The 16572-nt window shown below is 48.8% G+C and overlaps 1 protein-coding gene across 3 annotated transcripts in view; it reads right to left on the bottom strand.

Moving 5' to 3' along the window:
• Positions 1–611: 611 nt before the first annotated feature.
• The window catches only part of ZFYVE26 (zinc finger FYVE-type containing 26), a 67345-nt gene continuing 51384 nt past the window's right edge, over positions 612–16572 (bottom strand). For all 3 annotated transcript variants that reach the window (XM_055435699.2, XM_055435700.2, XM_055435702.2), the window contains 10 exons: positions 15438–15585; positions 15005–15214; positions 14012–14230; positions 9437–9634; positions 8320–8519; positions 7447–7588; positions 7091–7150; positions 5726–5908; positions 4979–5023; positions 612–2689 (listed from right to left, as the gene is read on the bottom strand). In XM_055435699.2, the coding sequence (XP_055291674.2) occupies positions 2486–2689; positions 4979–5023; positions 5726–5908; positions 7091–7150; positions 7447–7588; positions 8320–8519; positions 9437–9634; positions 14012–14230; positions 15005–15214; positions 15438–15585 (1609 nt within the window). In that variant the 3' untranslated portion in view covers positions 612–2485. The remainder of the gene's footprint in view (positions 2690–4978; positions 5024–5725; positions 5909–7090; positions 7151–7446; positions 7589–8319; positions 8520–9436; positions 9635–14011; positions 14231–15004; positions 15215–15437; positions 15586–16572) is intronic.

Raw genomic sequence — 16572 nt, 5'->3', positions numbered from 1 at the left:
TCACCACAGAATATGTCAGTCACTATTGCTTCTATATGCATAAAAGAGTTCTGAAACTATACATGAGAAACTGGTCACACAGGTAGCCCCTGGGAGGGGATGGGGCTGAGGAGACAGCGATGGGAAGGACTTTTCATTTGCCTTCTCTACCTGATGAATGTATAACCTACCTCCACCCACCACTCTGAATGAAGCAAAAAAAAAAAAAAATGCTGGTGGTAGAGTTTTTGTGTGTGCCTAGTTGCTTCAGTTGTGTCTGACTCCTTGTGACTCCATGGACTGTAGCCTGCCAGACTCCTCTGTCCCTGGAATTCTCCAGGCAAGAATACTGGAGTGGGATGCCATGCCCTCCTCCAGTGGATCTTTCCAACCCAGGGATCGAACCTGGGTCTCCCTCACTGCAGGCAGATTCTTTACCATCTGAGCCACCTAGGAAGTTTGAGATAAATCATAACCCAAGAGGCCTGAGTTGTAATAGGAATCATTTTGAGAAGTTCAAGAGTTGAAGGTCATTTCATCTTTCCCACCCACCTTTTCTCTCCACACAGAACCCAAGGCAAGAAGGGAAGGGTAAAAGCAAGACAGCACAAATGAGCCATGAAGCCAAGAACTTGTAGGACAGACATTTTATTGTGACTTGCTTATAGTCAAACATTCAACCCATCGACTTGCCCATTAGTTAATTGTTTTGCTGGAGACCACAGCCTGATGCCCAAAGGCACTTAGCCTTATCTTATGTCAGTCTAGTCAATGGTTGCCTATTTTACAGTTCAATTAATTAGAGGAAAATGTCAGGAAAATCTGGTCTTAACATCTCAAATTAATGGCTGTGAGATTTGCAATCCATTTAATATAAAGTGCTCAAGTTCAGTGCAAAAAGGGGAGACTCAGAAGGGCAAGCAGATGCCAGGGAGGAATGTTTCCTGGGAGACAGATGCATTCTACGACTCGAAGAAGAAAAAGCCACTTATCCAACTTCCCCATAAAGGGGTCTAGTATTTTCTTTGCCATCTCTTCCCTTCCTCAGAGGACCAGAACTTTTACAGATGCTCTTAGAGTTGTTTAGTTCACTATTTAAAAAACCTGGTTCAGAGGGAGATCTGCAGGGTTTCTAAGCACCAGAGATACTGACTTGGGCTTCTAGCTCCCGTTCCTCTCAGCAGCCCCTGTGAGACTGACAGGCTGAGCTCTGGCTGGTGGGAGGCTTGCAGCTGTGGAGCTCTCCTCACACTCCTTGTTTGCAAATTCACATCACGGACTAGGGCAGACCTTTTCCAAAAGCTTGTCACATCTCCAGTGGGAAGACAGGCCCACACCAATTAAATAAAGGAGCACTTCATTTGGTTGCTCACCAACTGGACATGACCTATTTCATCATCCCCTTGTTTAACTCTTGTCCTCAGGCCCAACTTTAAAGTGAACCTTTGACTCCCACTGTTAAGACAAAGAAGTGCACTGCCTTCTCATTGACTCTGGGTCTCTGTATGTCCATCCTTCTGTCCTGAAGAGACTGAAGAGAAGCAGATGGGAAGAGAAAGCAATTTTCTAACCAATTTAAAGGGTATAAATAGGACTGTAACTCAAACAGGCAAAGTCTAGCCATTCAGTCCCAGGACCTTGGCTACTGTTTCTCTCCAAAAGGAAGTCACGTTCTCTTACTTGGCAGCAGGAATATTGACAAAAGCCAGTTCTATGCCTGTAGACAACTCTTCTGCAATGCTGTTTGGAGAGGTTCCCTTTTTTCTCCCTGTGGATGAACACGATGGCGCCCCTCCTGCCTGTGTCTGGGGCTCCAGACTCCATCAGGTGTCCAGGCAGACACAGCTTTCGGAAGCTAGCACCTGAGGACCCTTCTGTTCAGACCACTTTCCAAAAACTCACAGTAACTCTTGTGCTTGTGAGAGGAGAGATGCTTAGAACGGTTTCACACCACAGGAACCACCTGCCCCAAAGCCATCTCCGCATCTGGGGATGGGAAGGAGGGGAAAAGAGGCAAGCCTTCTGATGCAGCTCCATCATTCTCAGTCAAAAACCCTTCTAGTCACGAGCAGCTACTGGAACGTCTCCACACCAAGGGGACTGTGTACAAACAGGATGAACCCGGGTTAAGAACCAAAAACGCAGGAAGGTTTTCAGACAGGCAGAAGTCAAAAGTAAAGTGCCTCTTTGCAGCTGGGGAGAGCTTCATTTGTTCAGAAATGCTTGGGCGTAAACATGAGCGCGAAGAGCGTGCACACACACACACTCACTCTGAGGTAGAAAGAACTGGCCATCTCCAGACAAACACACACACAGACTCCACAATTTTACAGAAACATGGCACTTGCGTGAAAGATCCTATCTTTGCTCAAGATGGCGGGTCGGGTCCAATTCCAGCTCTTTCTGACCTGGGGCGGAGCCAGGGAAGTCCTGCCCCACAGGAGGAAAGAGCTGGAAGTGTGCCCATCACTCCTGCCCCACAACTGTCCGGCCCTGCAGCCCAGGGTCACTTCCTGGAGGCTGAACCATGGGCACCCCGGCTGCGGCTCGTCAGAAGCCACTGGGAGCAGATGTCCTGCACCACTGCGTCCCCGCTGCTCTTGGCGGCCTGCTGCACCTGCTCGACTAGGACCGTGGCCCGAGAGTGTTCTTGCTTCACGGCGATCAGGTAGGCAGAACGTAGCTTGCAGCACGTCAGGTAGGCCTGAACCTAGCAATTGGATGTGAGAGACAGCCGGAGGGAAACATCACTGACAAGTCACCAAGAAGCACACGGGGCCACGTGAAGAGAGACAAGACAGCACTTCTCACCTACCAATAACTGGGTTCTTGCTTTTATTACGTTATGGACACTCTTTAAATAGTCTGGACACTAAGATATTATACTGTATTACTGTACAGTGTAAAAGTTATTATAAATAAGCCAAGAATTTTAAAAAGCAGAAGGCAGGCAGGCAGAGCCTGGCCTCTATCTACTCCCTTCAAGGCCCTCCTCACTCTCCTGGGCTCTACAGCTTTCTCCGGGCCTCACTGCTGACAAACTGTGGTTTTTGTGGTTATTTGGGTGATTATTTGATTGATGTCTGTCTCCTTGACTAGGAGGGCAGGAAGAGTGTCTGCTTTTTCTAACCGTTCCTGGAGCCGAGCACAGGGCCTGGCACGTGGCTGTTCCACGAATAGGCAGGAAGTGAATGAGTGAATGAGTTATCAAGCCTGCCCCCACAGTGGGCCCACAGGACCCCTTTCTCTATTTCCTTCGACCTGCTGAATCAAAAATCTTCTACCAGGAAGCCTGGGGAAAGAAACGCAGATGCACAAATAGAAAAAAAGTCTAATTAAGGGTGGCCCCAGATTGACCTTACTTGCTGTTTGCATCAGAGGCAGTCTAGTTTCCTGCGTTCGGGACACACTCCATCTCATGAGTTCTGAGTGACAGGGAGATGAGAGCCCCTTCCTTCCCTGCCCTGACCCCACCAGCACCTCCCTGGTTGGCCAGGGCTCCAGGCTAGCAAATGGCAAGGTCCTGGTGAGCTGCCACAGGCCTCCAGGCCAGCAGCTGCCTTTTGCCATGACAGTCCTCCTGGTGGCTGGAGAGGACTCCTCTCTTCATGTTTCAAAGCTCTACCTTCTTTTTTTACTTCAGTCACTAAAGTCTTCCTTTTCTAAGCTCAATTACAGATAATCTACAGCTGCAAGATGTCTGGCACATTCCGAGCTCTGGTCTGGTTAATCCACCTGCTGCTCTGGGATGTTCGCTCTCACCCAGGCCTTCAGCTCCATTTGGCACCAGTGTACATTGAACAGAATACCACCAAATCAACAGGCAAAACTCCATACCTAGAGAAGGGCATTTTTCCAGAAAGTCTGGAATAAAAACTGATAAAGCTCTTTTACGGCAAGATCTTGTGGGCTTAGGTTAGAACAGCGACTGACAGAAGAAAAAATCTGGAGAAGTAACAGTGACGGTAGAGATTTCAGGGTCCATCTTCTCCAGGGACAAAGCCTCTGTCCTACAGAGCAGGAGGCTCCCTGAAGGCTTAGAAAAGAACCACACACAGGCTGAGAATCAAGAAGCCTGGGTATCAGGCCTGGCTGTCAGGTTCTCAATCTGATTCTAGAAAAGGCGTTTTTTACATTTTGGGATGTCAGAATTCCCTCCTTTTCATAGGATCGCATCAGGATCTTGAAGAATTAGGTGAAGAAATGTTAAGAACAGATCCTTCCTAAACCCATGAATGAAACATGCCCTGGAAATTCAGTTCAGGAAATAGCAATGCCGCCATGGGGAGCAGCAACGTGGTTGTAAGAAGTTGTTTGCTAACACGAGTTTTCTTCACGAGGGACTCAGCTGCCAGAGGATGCCACTGCTAGTGGCTAGGGCGGGCTGGCTGGGTTTTCTCATGCCTCTCCTGGTCTGCAGGCCTTCCCCTGAATGACAGGTGGATTGCTAAACTGGAGCAGCTGGGAATACTTTTATTGTGCCTGGCACCCTCACCGAGGTGCACCTATTTCCTATGCAACAGGAAGCAGGCGCAGGCCTCAAGGGAAAAGCCTGTTCTGGAGACTGAGGATTAACAGGCATTGCTGGACAAAGGGCTGGCTGGGTTTTTTCCCTACCATAGAGGGTATCCTTGCTCCTTTAGGATAAAGATATGCCTGTTCACTCTAAGAACCTTATTCAGTGAGACAATTGGCAAGTGAGGATTTCCTAGGGATGGGAGAGAAAACCTCCATGAAAAATGGGGAGAGTTGAAAGGCCTGTGTGTCTTGGGGGTACAGAGGAGACAGGGCCAAGGCTCACGTGGTCAGCATCCCTTCTCATGCTCTCTACCTGTTCCCTCCCTTCTCCGCCCTCATCTGGGTCCGGCCCCACCTTTGATAATAAAGAGGGTGAGATAGGGGTTCAATGGAGCCGTCAGCAAGTGAGGGGTGAAGGTGACAAGGCAAGTCCAAAGGGCTGTTCCCGAGCAGTACTGGGTGAGGAGACAGCTCTGCTCACCTTGTTGTCGTCACTGTGTATCGCCTGGATCAGGCCCTCCAGCTCCTGTGTGGGACAGAGACACAGCGGCTGTGAGATGGAGCGTGGGAGTTGGGGCTCAGCTCCGTCTCAGCCCAGCCCTTCTGACTCTGGGTGGGGATGCCTGTCTGACCCTTCCTTATAAACTCAACTCCTGGGAAACCCCTGGTGGTCCAGTGGTTAGGACTCGATGTTTTCACGGCCAAGAGCCCGTGGCTAGGGAAATGAGATCCCCAAAGCCTCGGGGTGTGGCCAAAAAAACAAAAAACAAAACACCTCAACTCCTGCTATCAAAGCAAGAGAGGAAATCTAATGATAACACTAAGCTTGGGAATCTGAGAATCAACATCAGACCAAAAGGTTTTCCTTGGCTTTTATGAATGATGTTCATCCCACAAAGAAGCCATCGGGACAGTTTTGCAGGTGACATGCCACCTGCAGGCCCACATTGACCTCGTCTACAATCCCTGGGAGAAACTCAACTCCATCTGTTCGCAGACACTTCCAGGTGTCAATAATATCAGACAACAGCTCAGGGGCGGCTTCTGGATACGTACCATGAATTTTCTTTCCAGGGAAGGGTTGATTAGGGTAAGGCCATTATTATAGAGGAGTCAGAAAGAGGGATCTTGTGGAGTTTCGGGTACATGATGGGGAAGAGAAAAGTAAAGAAGGGGGATGTGAAGACACTGAAACAGATGGAGGAGCCGAGGTCTGGGGTGGGCGTACCTGGGGGGGAATCCTCCTGAACGCTTCCACGCAGTTGAGGAGGACGGTGTCCCTGTCGCTTTGGGCCGCCATGCCCGACTCGCTGACACACTTGAGCAGCTGTCGGATCTCACTGTACTTCTCTCTCTCCACCAGCTGCCGGGCAGCCTTGCAGTAGGTAGCAGCGGCATCCAGCTGGAAGTCCTAGAACAGAACACAGGATGACAAGGGTAGGGAGGCAGGGACTCCACAGCTGGGGGAAGGAAGGTGACATTTACAGAGCTCCGAACGGGCTTGGGGCAGACACGCCAAATTGACTGCAGTTCCAGTAGGAACTCAGTAGGAAACATACATAAGCAGACAACCAGTGGAAAGTTCCTCTTTTGGAGTCTGGCAGACATTTGGGAAGCAAGCACGAAAACTGGGACTTTGAGATCTATGCTGGCACATCTCACTTGCTGCCACATCACTGCCTGAAGATATTCTCATCAAATGCCCAAGACCAGTTCATTCTCCCTCTAACGAGTCAACCTTCTCTTGGAAAACGGATGTCAGGGGCTGATACTGGCTGCCCGGGACACCAGGTGCTCTGTGAAGAGAGGCTGTGGTGTTAGGAGTCAGACCGATTCGCCAAAGGGCTGATGATCTAGAAACTACCGGTTAAATACTTTGTTGCCTTGGGGTCTGAAAGGAGCTGTCACTCGGCCTGCCCACGGGGGTATCTGTGTATGGAGAGCTTTGTCCAACACAGAAAACGGGTGGGAAGAAAAGCGATCTGTCAGATTGGATTGCTTGCTGTCTTTGATCCTTGAGATGTGCACAGTGTTAATTAAGACCCTGCCTGCCTGGAGAGTGAGGGGCCTCTGGGTGCCTCTGTGTCACTGTGTAGTAGGGGTGGTCTGGCTTCTCACGGTCTCAGCGCCCTGCTCCATCCTCTGCTCCAGTGCCACAGCTGTACCTGGGTCCTCTTATCACAAGCAACAAAAAACGTACGCCTCGAGCTGGCTCGTGGGCAGATGAAGGGTGGAGGGGTGGCTCTTGTTGCCAGGGAGCCCCTCCCGCTGAATAGGACCACTCTCCCCTGCATCACCACCTCCGGCCGTGCTCTCCTGCAAGGAGGACAGCTGTGGTGAACTGTCCTAGACCCGGTTTCAGGTATTTATTTGACAGCTTTGATGAACTTGTCACCAGTTGCTTGGCTTTTGTCAAAGTGGCCTTTGGTCTCGAACTTGACCCAGTTTTATAACAGCCGCCTCGTTGCTTTCATCCTTGATGTAGTATAAATCTGCTTTTCTCGGGATAAAAATTTTCTGAGGAATAATCTCGCACAGAACTGTGCTCATGTGCTGATCCCTGCCCGTATAATCCTGAGTAATCCGGTCATACCTGCAGAACACGGAATGCGATTCCAAATCCATCTTCTACATTTTTCCCTCCTAGCATGACCTGAAAAGGAGAGGGAAACATGCTTACAGAAGCAATAATGACGGGAGCAGCCCCTCAGTCAAGAACAAGGCCCTCGTTCATTCATTTATTCAACAAATATCCGTGAAGACTCTACCGAGCACAGGCATGAGGGATACGAGAGTCATCAAAATGGACTCAAGCTGCAGCCTTCTGGGGCTCACAGTCCATAGGTGAGGCAAGCATCAAACAAACGACTGAAATAATCAGACGATTCCAAGCGTGATGAGCATTCTGAAAGAGAACGGCCTGCCGGGGGTCTGAGACATCAGGCATACCTTGCAGGCAACATCCATTTTCATGTGGTTATTTCCAAACAGGGTTGGCAGAGGCGAGGTGGTGACTTGGGAGGTCCCGGCACTCTCGCAGCGATGCAAGAACCTGGTCACTTCCATCTGCAGCTGAAGGGTGTTCATGTGCCTGTGGGGACAGACGACACACAGTCTAGCCTCTGGAGAACTCGGGGGTAACTGGGACCAGGGGGGACTGAGAAGTCTTAACAGGATGGCAATGGAAAGGGCAAGAGAAAGGGTGTGGAGGGAAGAGATCCAACGTGTCCTCTGAGAAGTGACGACAGGACAGAAATGGGTGATGAGTGTTTACGGAGCACGGCATGCTGCTAACAACAACAGAGGTTGAGACAGATATGAACCCTGGCCTCAGAGGCTAGAGGAGAGGTGGGGAGGGAATAAACACATCAAGGCATCTAGCGATCGGGACTGTGAAGGCAAAAACAGTGGCAGTGAGCATTCGCTTCAGATGTGTCCTCAGCAGAAAGGCTGAGACGAGGGAAGGACTCGGGGTGCTGAGGAGCCAGTGTGCCTGATGAACCACAAGGAGAGTACTGCGACGTGAGACGGAGATGAAGGACCACCCAGGACTTCTTCTGCCTCTTGCATGGGGTAGGGGTTTAGCCTGATTGCCACGGGTGAGCCTAATCCCTGCTCCCTCCCCGACTCTTTCCTACAAGCTCCTCTAGAGACTTTTGAGACTTAACACCAGACACTATCATCCGTGAATGACTCCTATCAGGTGTATACGTTTCCCACGATTTCAGAGATGGGCAAGGGCGGCTTTGTCACCAACAGTCCCCCCCCGCCCGGTTCCAGCCCTTCTGCACCGCCCCAACTGTTCCCTGAACCCCAAGCTACCTTGACACATCGGACGCAGTCATCTTCTTTCGGAAGAAGGTGGTTTTCTTCCTTCCACTACGCCGGGAGGTTTCTTGGAGGTAGATCTTCAGGTGGTCCTTGGCTTTCAGCAGCCAGGAGAGCTTCTCTCCCAGCTCTGTGTACGTCTTTGCTTTGTGAGTGAAGAACCGGATACAGGTCATGGCGGCCCGCACGTGGTCCTGGAAGAGGAAAAAGAATGTTTGGCTCAAAGGAGATTTGGAGGGTGGGGATGCGGGGAGAACTCTGATCTGAATTCCACCCAGGATGTCTGGCTGCCAGCACCCCTTCCCTCAGAGGCCCAAGAGATCCAAAAGTCAACTGACTGGCTGGATTCTTGTCAGTTGTTTCTGCAGCCTTGTGGGCTGTGCTTATGCTCAGCCATGTCCAACTCTGTGACCCCATGGACTGTAGCCTGCCAGGCTCCTCCATCCATGGGATTCTGCAGGCAAGAATACTGGAGTGGGTTGCCATTTCCTCCTCCAGGGGATCTTCCCGACCCAGGGATGGAACCCGTGTCTCCGGTGTCTCCTGCATTGCAGGAGGATTCTTGACCTGCTGAGCCATGGGGTAAGCAGCTGGCCAGACTCTTGGGTGGGACATTATTCCACCACAAAAGAGATCTTTAAAAAGGAGACTTAGGATACTCCATTCGACTTGCTATTACTTTCACTCTGGCATTGAATCATTCAACGTCTCTGTGAGTGTTGGCCACCCTCACAGACTGGAAGAAACATGATCCTTCTGCTTTCATGCAACTGCTCTAAAAATACTTCTCCACCATTCCTTATGAATTCTGCATTCACGCCCCACGTTTATCTAGATATCCACTAGCATATCCCTCTTCTTTTTAATCTTTACATTTCCTGAATTCTGAAGAATGCCATTACTGACAAGATTAAAGTTTGCCTCTTTGGGATGAGGATGGAAATCCTGATATTACATAAGAATGCCTCAGAGCAACATGGATTTGCCATAGCCTGGGTCAAGGAGCAAGGCTACGGGCCAAACCACAATCTTGTTCCCTCATCCTGTGCAGACCCACCTCATGGCAGGGCTGCAGGGACAGAGGTAGCAGGCAGGATGGGGCTGCTATTACCTTCATAAACTGCTGCAGTTCATACAGGATATGGTAGTAGTTCTTCTTCTGTAAATGTTGGCAGGCGGCAATCAAGTACTTTCCCCAGCTTTCCAAGGATGAGTCGATAGATTCTAGGAGGTTTTCTAAATCGTGTAGCTTCCCACTTTTATAGCTTGGCTGGAAAATGCCTTCTATGAAGACTTCTGGGGGACTCTCCTGGAGCAGGGCAAAGCAACAAGTCAGAAGTCTTGAGCCTGGTTCTGGCACTGCCTGGGACCCGTTCTGAGTTTCCTTCCACTCACGTCCCTCAGCATTCTCCTACAGCGGTGCTACTTAAATGTTTTTGCGCATCACAGATGGATCCCTTTGAGAATCCCACTCCAATGACTGCTTCTCTCCTCTGCTCTGAAGAGCGCCTTGACGGAGGTATCTGTACTCCCTGTCTCTAATTCCTCTCCTGCGACTGTCTCCTGAACGCACTCTCATCCAGCTTTTATACCTACGACTCCACTGCAACTGCCCCTGAGGTCACCAAAGACCCCCACTTTGTTAAATCTAAAATTCTTAGTCCTTATTTTCCACCTATCCTGTCAACAGCTGCTGATAGCTGGTGGCTTGCTCCTTGAAAAACTGTCTTTATTTGGCTCCCAGGATGGCTTGCCTGCCAGGTTTTCATTCTATTTCTCTGGCTAGTCCTTCTCCATCTCTTTGGTTGATGCCTCCTAAGCTCCCCAGGTCTTAGGAGGATCCTCTTCTCTTTTTTTTACTCACTGTCTTGATTTCATAAGTCTCAGGGCTTTAAATCTAGCTATTTGCTGATTATATCTAAATCTCTATTTCTAGCCTGTTTATTCTTCCTGAACTCCATACCTGTATATCTAAATTATATTCAACTGCCAATCCAAAAAGTCCTCCTGGGTATCTAGAGAACAATACATACTGATAAAAAACTGCACTCCTGATTGTTTCTCCTTAATCTGCTCTTTCTGCAGGCTTCCCTTTCTCAGATGGCAATTTTATTCTTCTATTTTTTCAGACCAAAAGCCTTCACCATCTTCTTCTTACCTTGCAACATAGAAGTCATTACCAAATTCTATTGGCTCCACCTCAAATATACACAGAATCTATATGTAATTGACCACTTCTCACCACCTCTATGTACCACCCGGGTCCAGATCATGGGCACCACTTGCCTGAATGATTGCAATGGCCCCCTCCCTGATCTACCTCTTTTACCTCTTGCCTCTTTTTTGACTAACGTCAATCAACCCAAGTGATTTGGTTAAAACATAAGTTATATCACGTTATTTCTCTGCTCAAAACCTTCCAAAGGTTTTCCTTCTCACGCAGCACAAAGCCCAAGTCCTCATAATGTCTGCAAGGCCCTATTTGATCTGGGCCCTATTAGGTTTCTGACCTTACCTGTTACCACCCTTTCCCCCGCTCACTCTGCTTAAGCCACCCTGGCCTTTGCCCTGTGACTCCCTCCACCTGGACTGTGCTTCCTCCACAATCTGCATGGTTCATTCCCCACCTTCTTTAGGCCTTCACTCAGATGTCACCTGTCCAGACATCCTGTCTACAATCGTACAATTCGCCTCTTCCCTCTCCCCTGCTGCTGCTGCTAAGTCGCTTCAGTCGTGTCCGACTCTGTGCGACCCCATAGACGGCAACCGACCAGGCTCTGCCGTCCCTGGGATTTTCCAGGCAAGAATACTAGAGTGGGTTGCCATTTCCTTCTCCAATGTGTGAAAGTGAAAAGTGAAAGTGAAGTCGCTCAGTTGTGTCTGACTCTTCGCGACCCCATGGACTGCAGCCCACCAGGTTCCTCTGTCCATGCGATTTTCTAGGCAAGAGTACTGGAGTGGCTTGCCATTGCCTTCTCTGTCCCTCTCCCCTACTTTATTCTTATTACTTGTCACCTACACTATATATTTTATTTATCTTGTTTACTGTCTCTCTCTCTCTAGTACAATGTAAGTTTTATAAAAGTAGCTTTTTTTGGTTTGCCTTTTTTTTTCTTCACTGTTGTACTTCTGGTGTCCAGAATAGTCCTTGGCTATTTAATAACTATTTTTTGGGTGAATGAATAAATGATAAATATCATGGATCTCATCAGGAAAGTGTACACACACACTAATCGACTCAATTCTGAAGTTCATCTGTGGTTCAGAGACCCTGAGTCATACTCCCCATTGCATAGTCATAGAAAAGAACATCATTTGGCCATTTAGACTTTAGATTATGAGTAAGTGATGGGAAGTGAAGGATAGCTATAAACTCATGGCAGCACAACTATGCCAGCCTTGAAGCACTGGGCACAAGCTGTTTAGAAGTGGAGAGGATCTGGGCTTTAGGACATCCACAGTGGGTGAGTGGCTTCTTTCCCAATTTTGGCTCTTCCTGAAAACTCAGACCTAACCTAAAAGTTGTAGGACACACTTTAAGAAGTAGGGAGATCAGCTGCACTGGAAAGGTAGAATATCTCAGGAGAGCAACCCCTTAAGAACTTTCATTTCATCCACTCATTCATTCATAACTGGCACTAGGACAGGTGCCTGAAGATAGCACGTAAGGGCCTTCTCAGTCCGGACAGGAAGATACAATTGTAAAGAAACAGCTGCAATCCACTGGGATAAAAGCAATAAGAAACCTAGATTCTAGGCACAGAGGTGGTATATAGGAAGAGGTGAATACTCAACAGAAAGGGTCTAGAAGGACAAACAGGAGTTCTCCAAGAAAACAAGGAGGGGCAGGGCATCCCAGGGAGGGGAAACAGCAATGCAGACTCCTGGAGGTAAGAATGGGCGTGGTACAATTTTAGGAAAATTTAAGCAATCTGGCAAGTCTGGAATACAGACCATAGATGGGATTTGTGGTGAAAATAAACTGGAGAAATAAGGGGACCTGATCCTCTTGTGTTCTGCATTCATGCTAAAGAATGTGGACTTCATCTTACAGCCATGGGGATCCACAAAGGCCTTTTAGAGAGAGGAATCACATGATTTATGAATAACATAAATAACATGGCTATGTCTTAGAACGCTCTCTCAGGGATGAAAGGCAGGGAATGGGCATCTTCCATGCTCCAGGCATTCAGCTGTAGTCTTCACAATGTTTATTTTTTCTGTTGTTCTCCACCTGCTTGAGAAGGTAAGATCGTCCACTTCAAGGGTAGTTGTGATTACAGGAGACAGAAAGAAGGCTTCTTTCCGAGCTCCGACTAATGTAAAGCAGGGGCAATGCTGTCATCAGCTTTTATCAAGATAAGTAAGTAAGCAGCTTAACTCTCTGGACTGGTCATCAGAAGAAACAGAACTGGGTGAGGTGAAGCAGCTTTATCTCAAAACTCATTTGGAAATTGAGTAAACAGAAACAATTAGCAATCGAAGACCAAATAATATAAATTTTACAATATTCCTGACACCCGGGTAAGACACAGTAGCTAAGGCAGTAGTGAAAACGTTTCCCTTCTGCTGTCCTGTGTGTGTGTGCTCATTCGTGTCCGACTCTCTGCGACCCCACGGACTGTAAACTGCCAGGCTCCTCTGTCCATGGGATTTTTCAGGCAAGAAAACTGGAGTGGGTTGCCATTTCCTCCTCTAGGGGATCTTCCTCACCTAGAGATCAAACCTGCGTCTCCAACATCCTGTAGGGGTGGGGTTACCAGGACTCTGTACTGCTGACTCACTTGGAGAGGTACAAGAAGGTATGTCTATTTGTAAACTTTTATTGGCTACTATTTTGGATGAGGGCAGCAGATTAAAATTAAAGTAATTTGGTATGAAATTTGGTATGAATCAGTTTTTCCTCAGAAAAACTTCATGGGACATTCAGATAAAAAAAGAGAAGGCCAAAGAGTCATGGTGAAATGGAGTTTTGACTTGGCTTAACAGTGGCTCCAAGGAATTAACACATTTCTCCTTTGCCTCCTGCGAGAGGAGAGCAGAGGACGTCAGAGGAAGAAAGAGCAAACTCTCCTCCCGTGAGATGCTTGGGGCCCAAACTTAGGATCTATGTCTTAGGATGCTTCCTGGCCTTTGTGGTGACAACTCTGAGTGGACGTGCAGTTGGGTCACCAGCAGGACACAGTCCACAGCAGGTGGGAAGGGCGTGGAAACGGAGAGAAGTTAAGCAATTTGCCCAAGGTCACACCACTCATACCAAGCATCTCATTCCAGAGCCCACATTCTCAGCTATTATTTAGTTCTGCTGTATGTTCCGGGAGAAGGGATGAAATTTGTCATTGCCAGTGAGAAGGGCAATCTGGGATCCAGGTTAAGACTTTGGCATGCTCATCCAAACATGATTTGTGTAGAGAGAATCTGCCATTTGTGGGTTTATTTATTTTTTTTTTAGTCACGCCACACAACTCACAGGATCCTAGTTCCCTGACCAAGGATGTCCCAACCACTGGACCGCCAGGGAAATCCCTAGAATTTGCCATTTGGACTTGACTCTGCCTGAGATGACCCTACAGCTGAACCCTGTGGTAACATTAAGGGGGGTTAGTGCCCCCCTGAAAGCTGGGTAGGTCAAGCCAGGTGGGCAAGGCAGGCAGTGCTGTGTGAGAGCCGTGTCTGAGGGTCCCACCTTGTGGAGCAGGTGCAGCAGGGCTTCCCGCAGGCAGCTGTGCCTCATGTAGAAGCTGATGATGGCCAGGTGGGTGCTGTAGTTATGCAGGTAGAAGAGGCATTCTTGGTAGTAGGTGTTGTTCAGGATCTTCCCTTCAGGAATCACTTCCAGAGAGAGGCTCTGGGTCCGGAGGGTTGCTTCCAGCTCTTTCAAGGTGGCCAAGAAATCATCATCTTGCTGCCAAGAGAGGACAGCGTGAGAGGGAACAAGAGACCCAGAGAGTTCTCAGCAGTCTCTGAAAACACTGCTTTCAAAAAACGCTGAACAATATGGAAAAACGCTTTCTCGTAAGGGTAGAAAACAGGCAGGATATAAAATTCTACACATAAACCGTATGCCATGATGTGCTAGGTCACTTCGGTCATGTCTGACTCTTTGCGACCGTATGGACTGTAGCCCGCCAGACTCCTCTGTCCATGGGGGATTCTGTAGGCAAGAATACTGGAGTGGCTTGCCGTGCCCTCCTCCAGGGGATCTTCCTGACCCAGGGATTGAACCCGTATCTCCTGCATTGGCAGGCAGATTCTTTACCACTAGCACCACCTGTGGAACCCTATATACTGTACGACAGCAATTTAATTCAAAAACGTAACAAAGAAAAGTCACCAAAATCTAAATACGGCTTAAGTCTGGATGTGGGATTATATGTAATTTTCATGTTTTTAAAATAATTCTTTCTGCTGTTGGAAATTTGACTCTTTGACTTATCTAGTCACATAGATGGTGAGGGACAGGGAAGCCTGGCGTGCAGCAGGTCCGTAGATCACGAAGAGTAGGACACGACTAGGCAACTTTCTTGGAAAAGCAACCACATACACTGGAAAGAAGGAAATTCAAACTGGGCCAGGGCTGCACTGTCAGTGGGATGGAAGCTGATCTTCTTCCCAGGCCGTTACTGCTCTGGGGCCTCGCTGTCCCCCTGAGCCCAGCCTCTGCCTGCTATGCTCTTACCACAGATAGGAGTGGCCTCGCTGTGGATTCCAGGTACTCGACCACCTCCTGTACCAGTCTTGAGCCATGACTCAGCTGATTGAGGTCGAAAGGGGGCTTCAGGCAGCGGCTGAACTTCTCCCTTGCGGCAGTGAGGTTCCCAGCTTTGAGGCAGGCCATGCCCCAAGCATGCCATGCCCCAGTGGTATCAAGGCCGGTCTTTGTGGAGACCTGGAGGAAAAACTGCTCCTTTCAGGGAAAAGGACTTGCAGCCAGGCCTGAGGGTCTCAAAGACTGATTCTATCCCCTTGTTGTCAATCAATCTCCCCCACCCCACCCCACCCCACCTGCCATGACTCCCACACTGGCAAGCTGGTCATGCCCTAGACACTCCGTGGCCAAGGAAAAGTGGAGGAAGTAACTCACTGGGGCAGACATCAGCTCTATGCCTCACCTCAACACCCAGCTGGTAGTACTCAGCTTCCAAGAGCTGGTTCCTGAGCCTGGTTACCGCAGCCGGTTGCAAGATCTGATCCAGAGATGGCACGTGGCGATAGGCGGCAGCAACTAAAATATTCAGCACATCGACCTTGCTGATGTAGCTACCAGGAGGAAAAGGGCATGGCAGTGAGGCTCCCCAGGATCCTCCCAGGAACAGGTGCTGCTTAAAGTTTTCCTATTTTGTTTTTAATGTGAAATGGGATCATGAGAATTGGGAGGTACACGGGCAAATAGGCTCTGGAGTCAGACTTTCTGATTCTCAACTCTTGGTGGCTCTATGATCTTGGGCAAGTTAGCTAACCTTTTTCTGCCTCAATGTACTCATCTGTGAAATGGACATAACAGGGCATTTTAAGGATAAAATGAAATGACTGAAGGAAAAGACTTAGGATGGTATCTGGAGCTTTGCAGTAGATTGCGATAGATGTAGTGCTAGTCGATCAGTTGTGTCCAACTCTTTGTGACCCTATGGACTGTAGCCTGCCAGGTTTCTCTGTCCACAGAATTCTCCAGGCAAGAATACTGGATTGGGTTGCCATTTCTTCTCCAGGGGATCTTTCCAACCCAGGGATCGAACCCAAATCTCCTGCACTGCAGGCAGATTCTTTACCATCTGAGCCACCAGGGAAGCCCCTCCAGGGATGCTTTCAGGAACTCATTAAATGTTAGCTATCAATACGTGGAGCAGGGATGTTCTGGAACACTCAGGTCTATTTGAGGCAAGGCCTTTACACTGAATGTTAGGAGCTCACAGGCCACCCATTGCTTTTTGGTTCTCTGGAAGCCTATTTGGGAGAGCGCATACAGACTGTATCAGGGGTCTGCACCTCCAGTCAGTATGGAGGTCACAGCGCTACCATCCTCTGGAATGCTGCTGGACAGGGGCCTCCTGGCCCTTCACTTTGATTCTAGCACTCTGGACTTGACATCCTCTATCTGGGTCAAGGATAGATACTGTTACTAGGACTGCTGCCTCTGATCTTACTCCTGATATCTTGGTGATTGCAAAAACCTTTTAAAGACAGACTCCAGAAAGCTGTCTGGGATCATTCTGTGTGGTCCCACCTGAGACGGGCCTACACTCAAGG

Source organism: Moschus berezovskii, chromosome 9 (genome assembly GCF_049115385.1).
Source record: "Moschus berezovskii isolate FMDL1 chromosome 9, NW_MosBer_1.0, whole genome shotgun sequence".
NCBI lineage: Eukaryota > Metazoa > Chordata > Mammalia > Artiodactyla > Moschidae > Moschus > Moschus berezovskii.
This window is presented reverse-complemented; position numbering and strand designations above follow the sequence as displayed.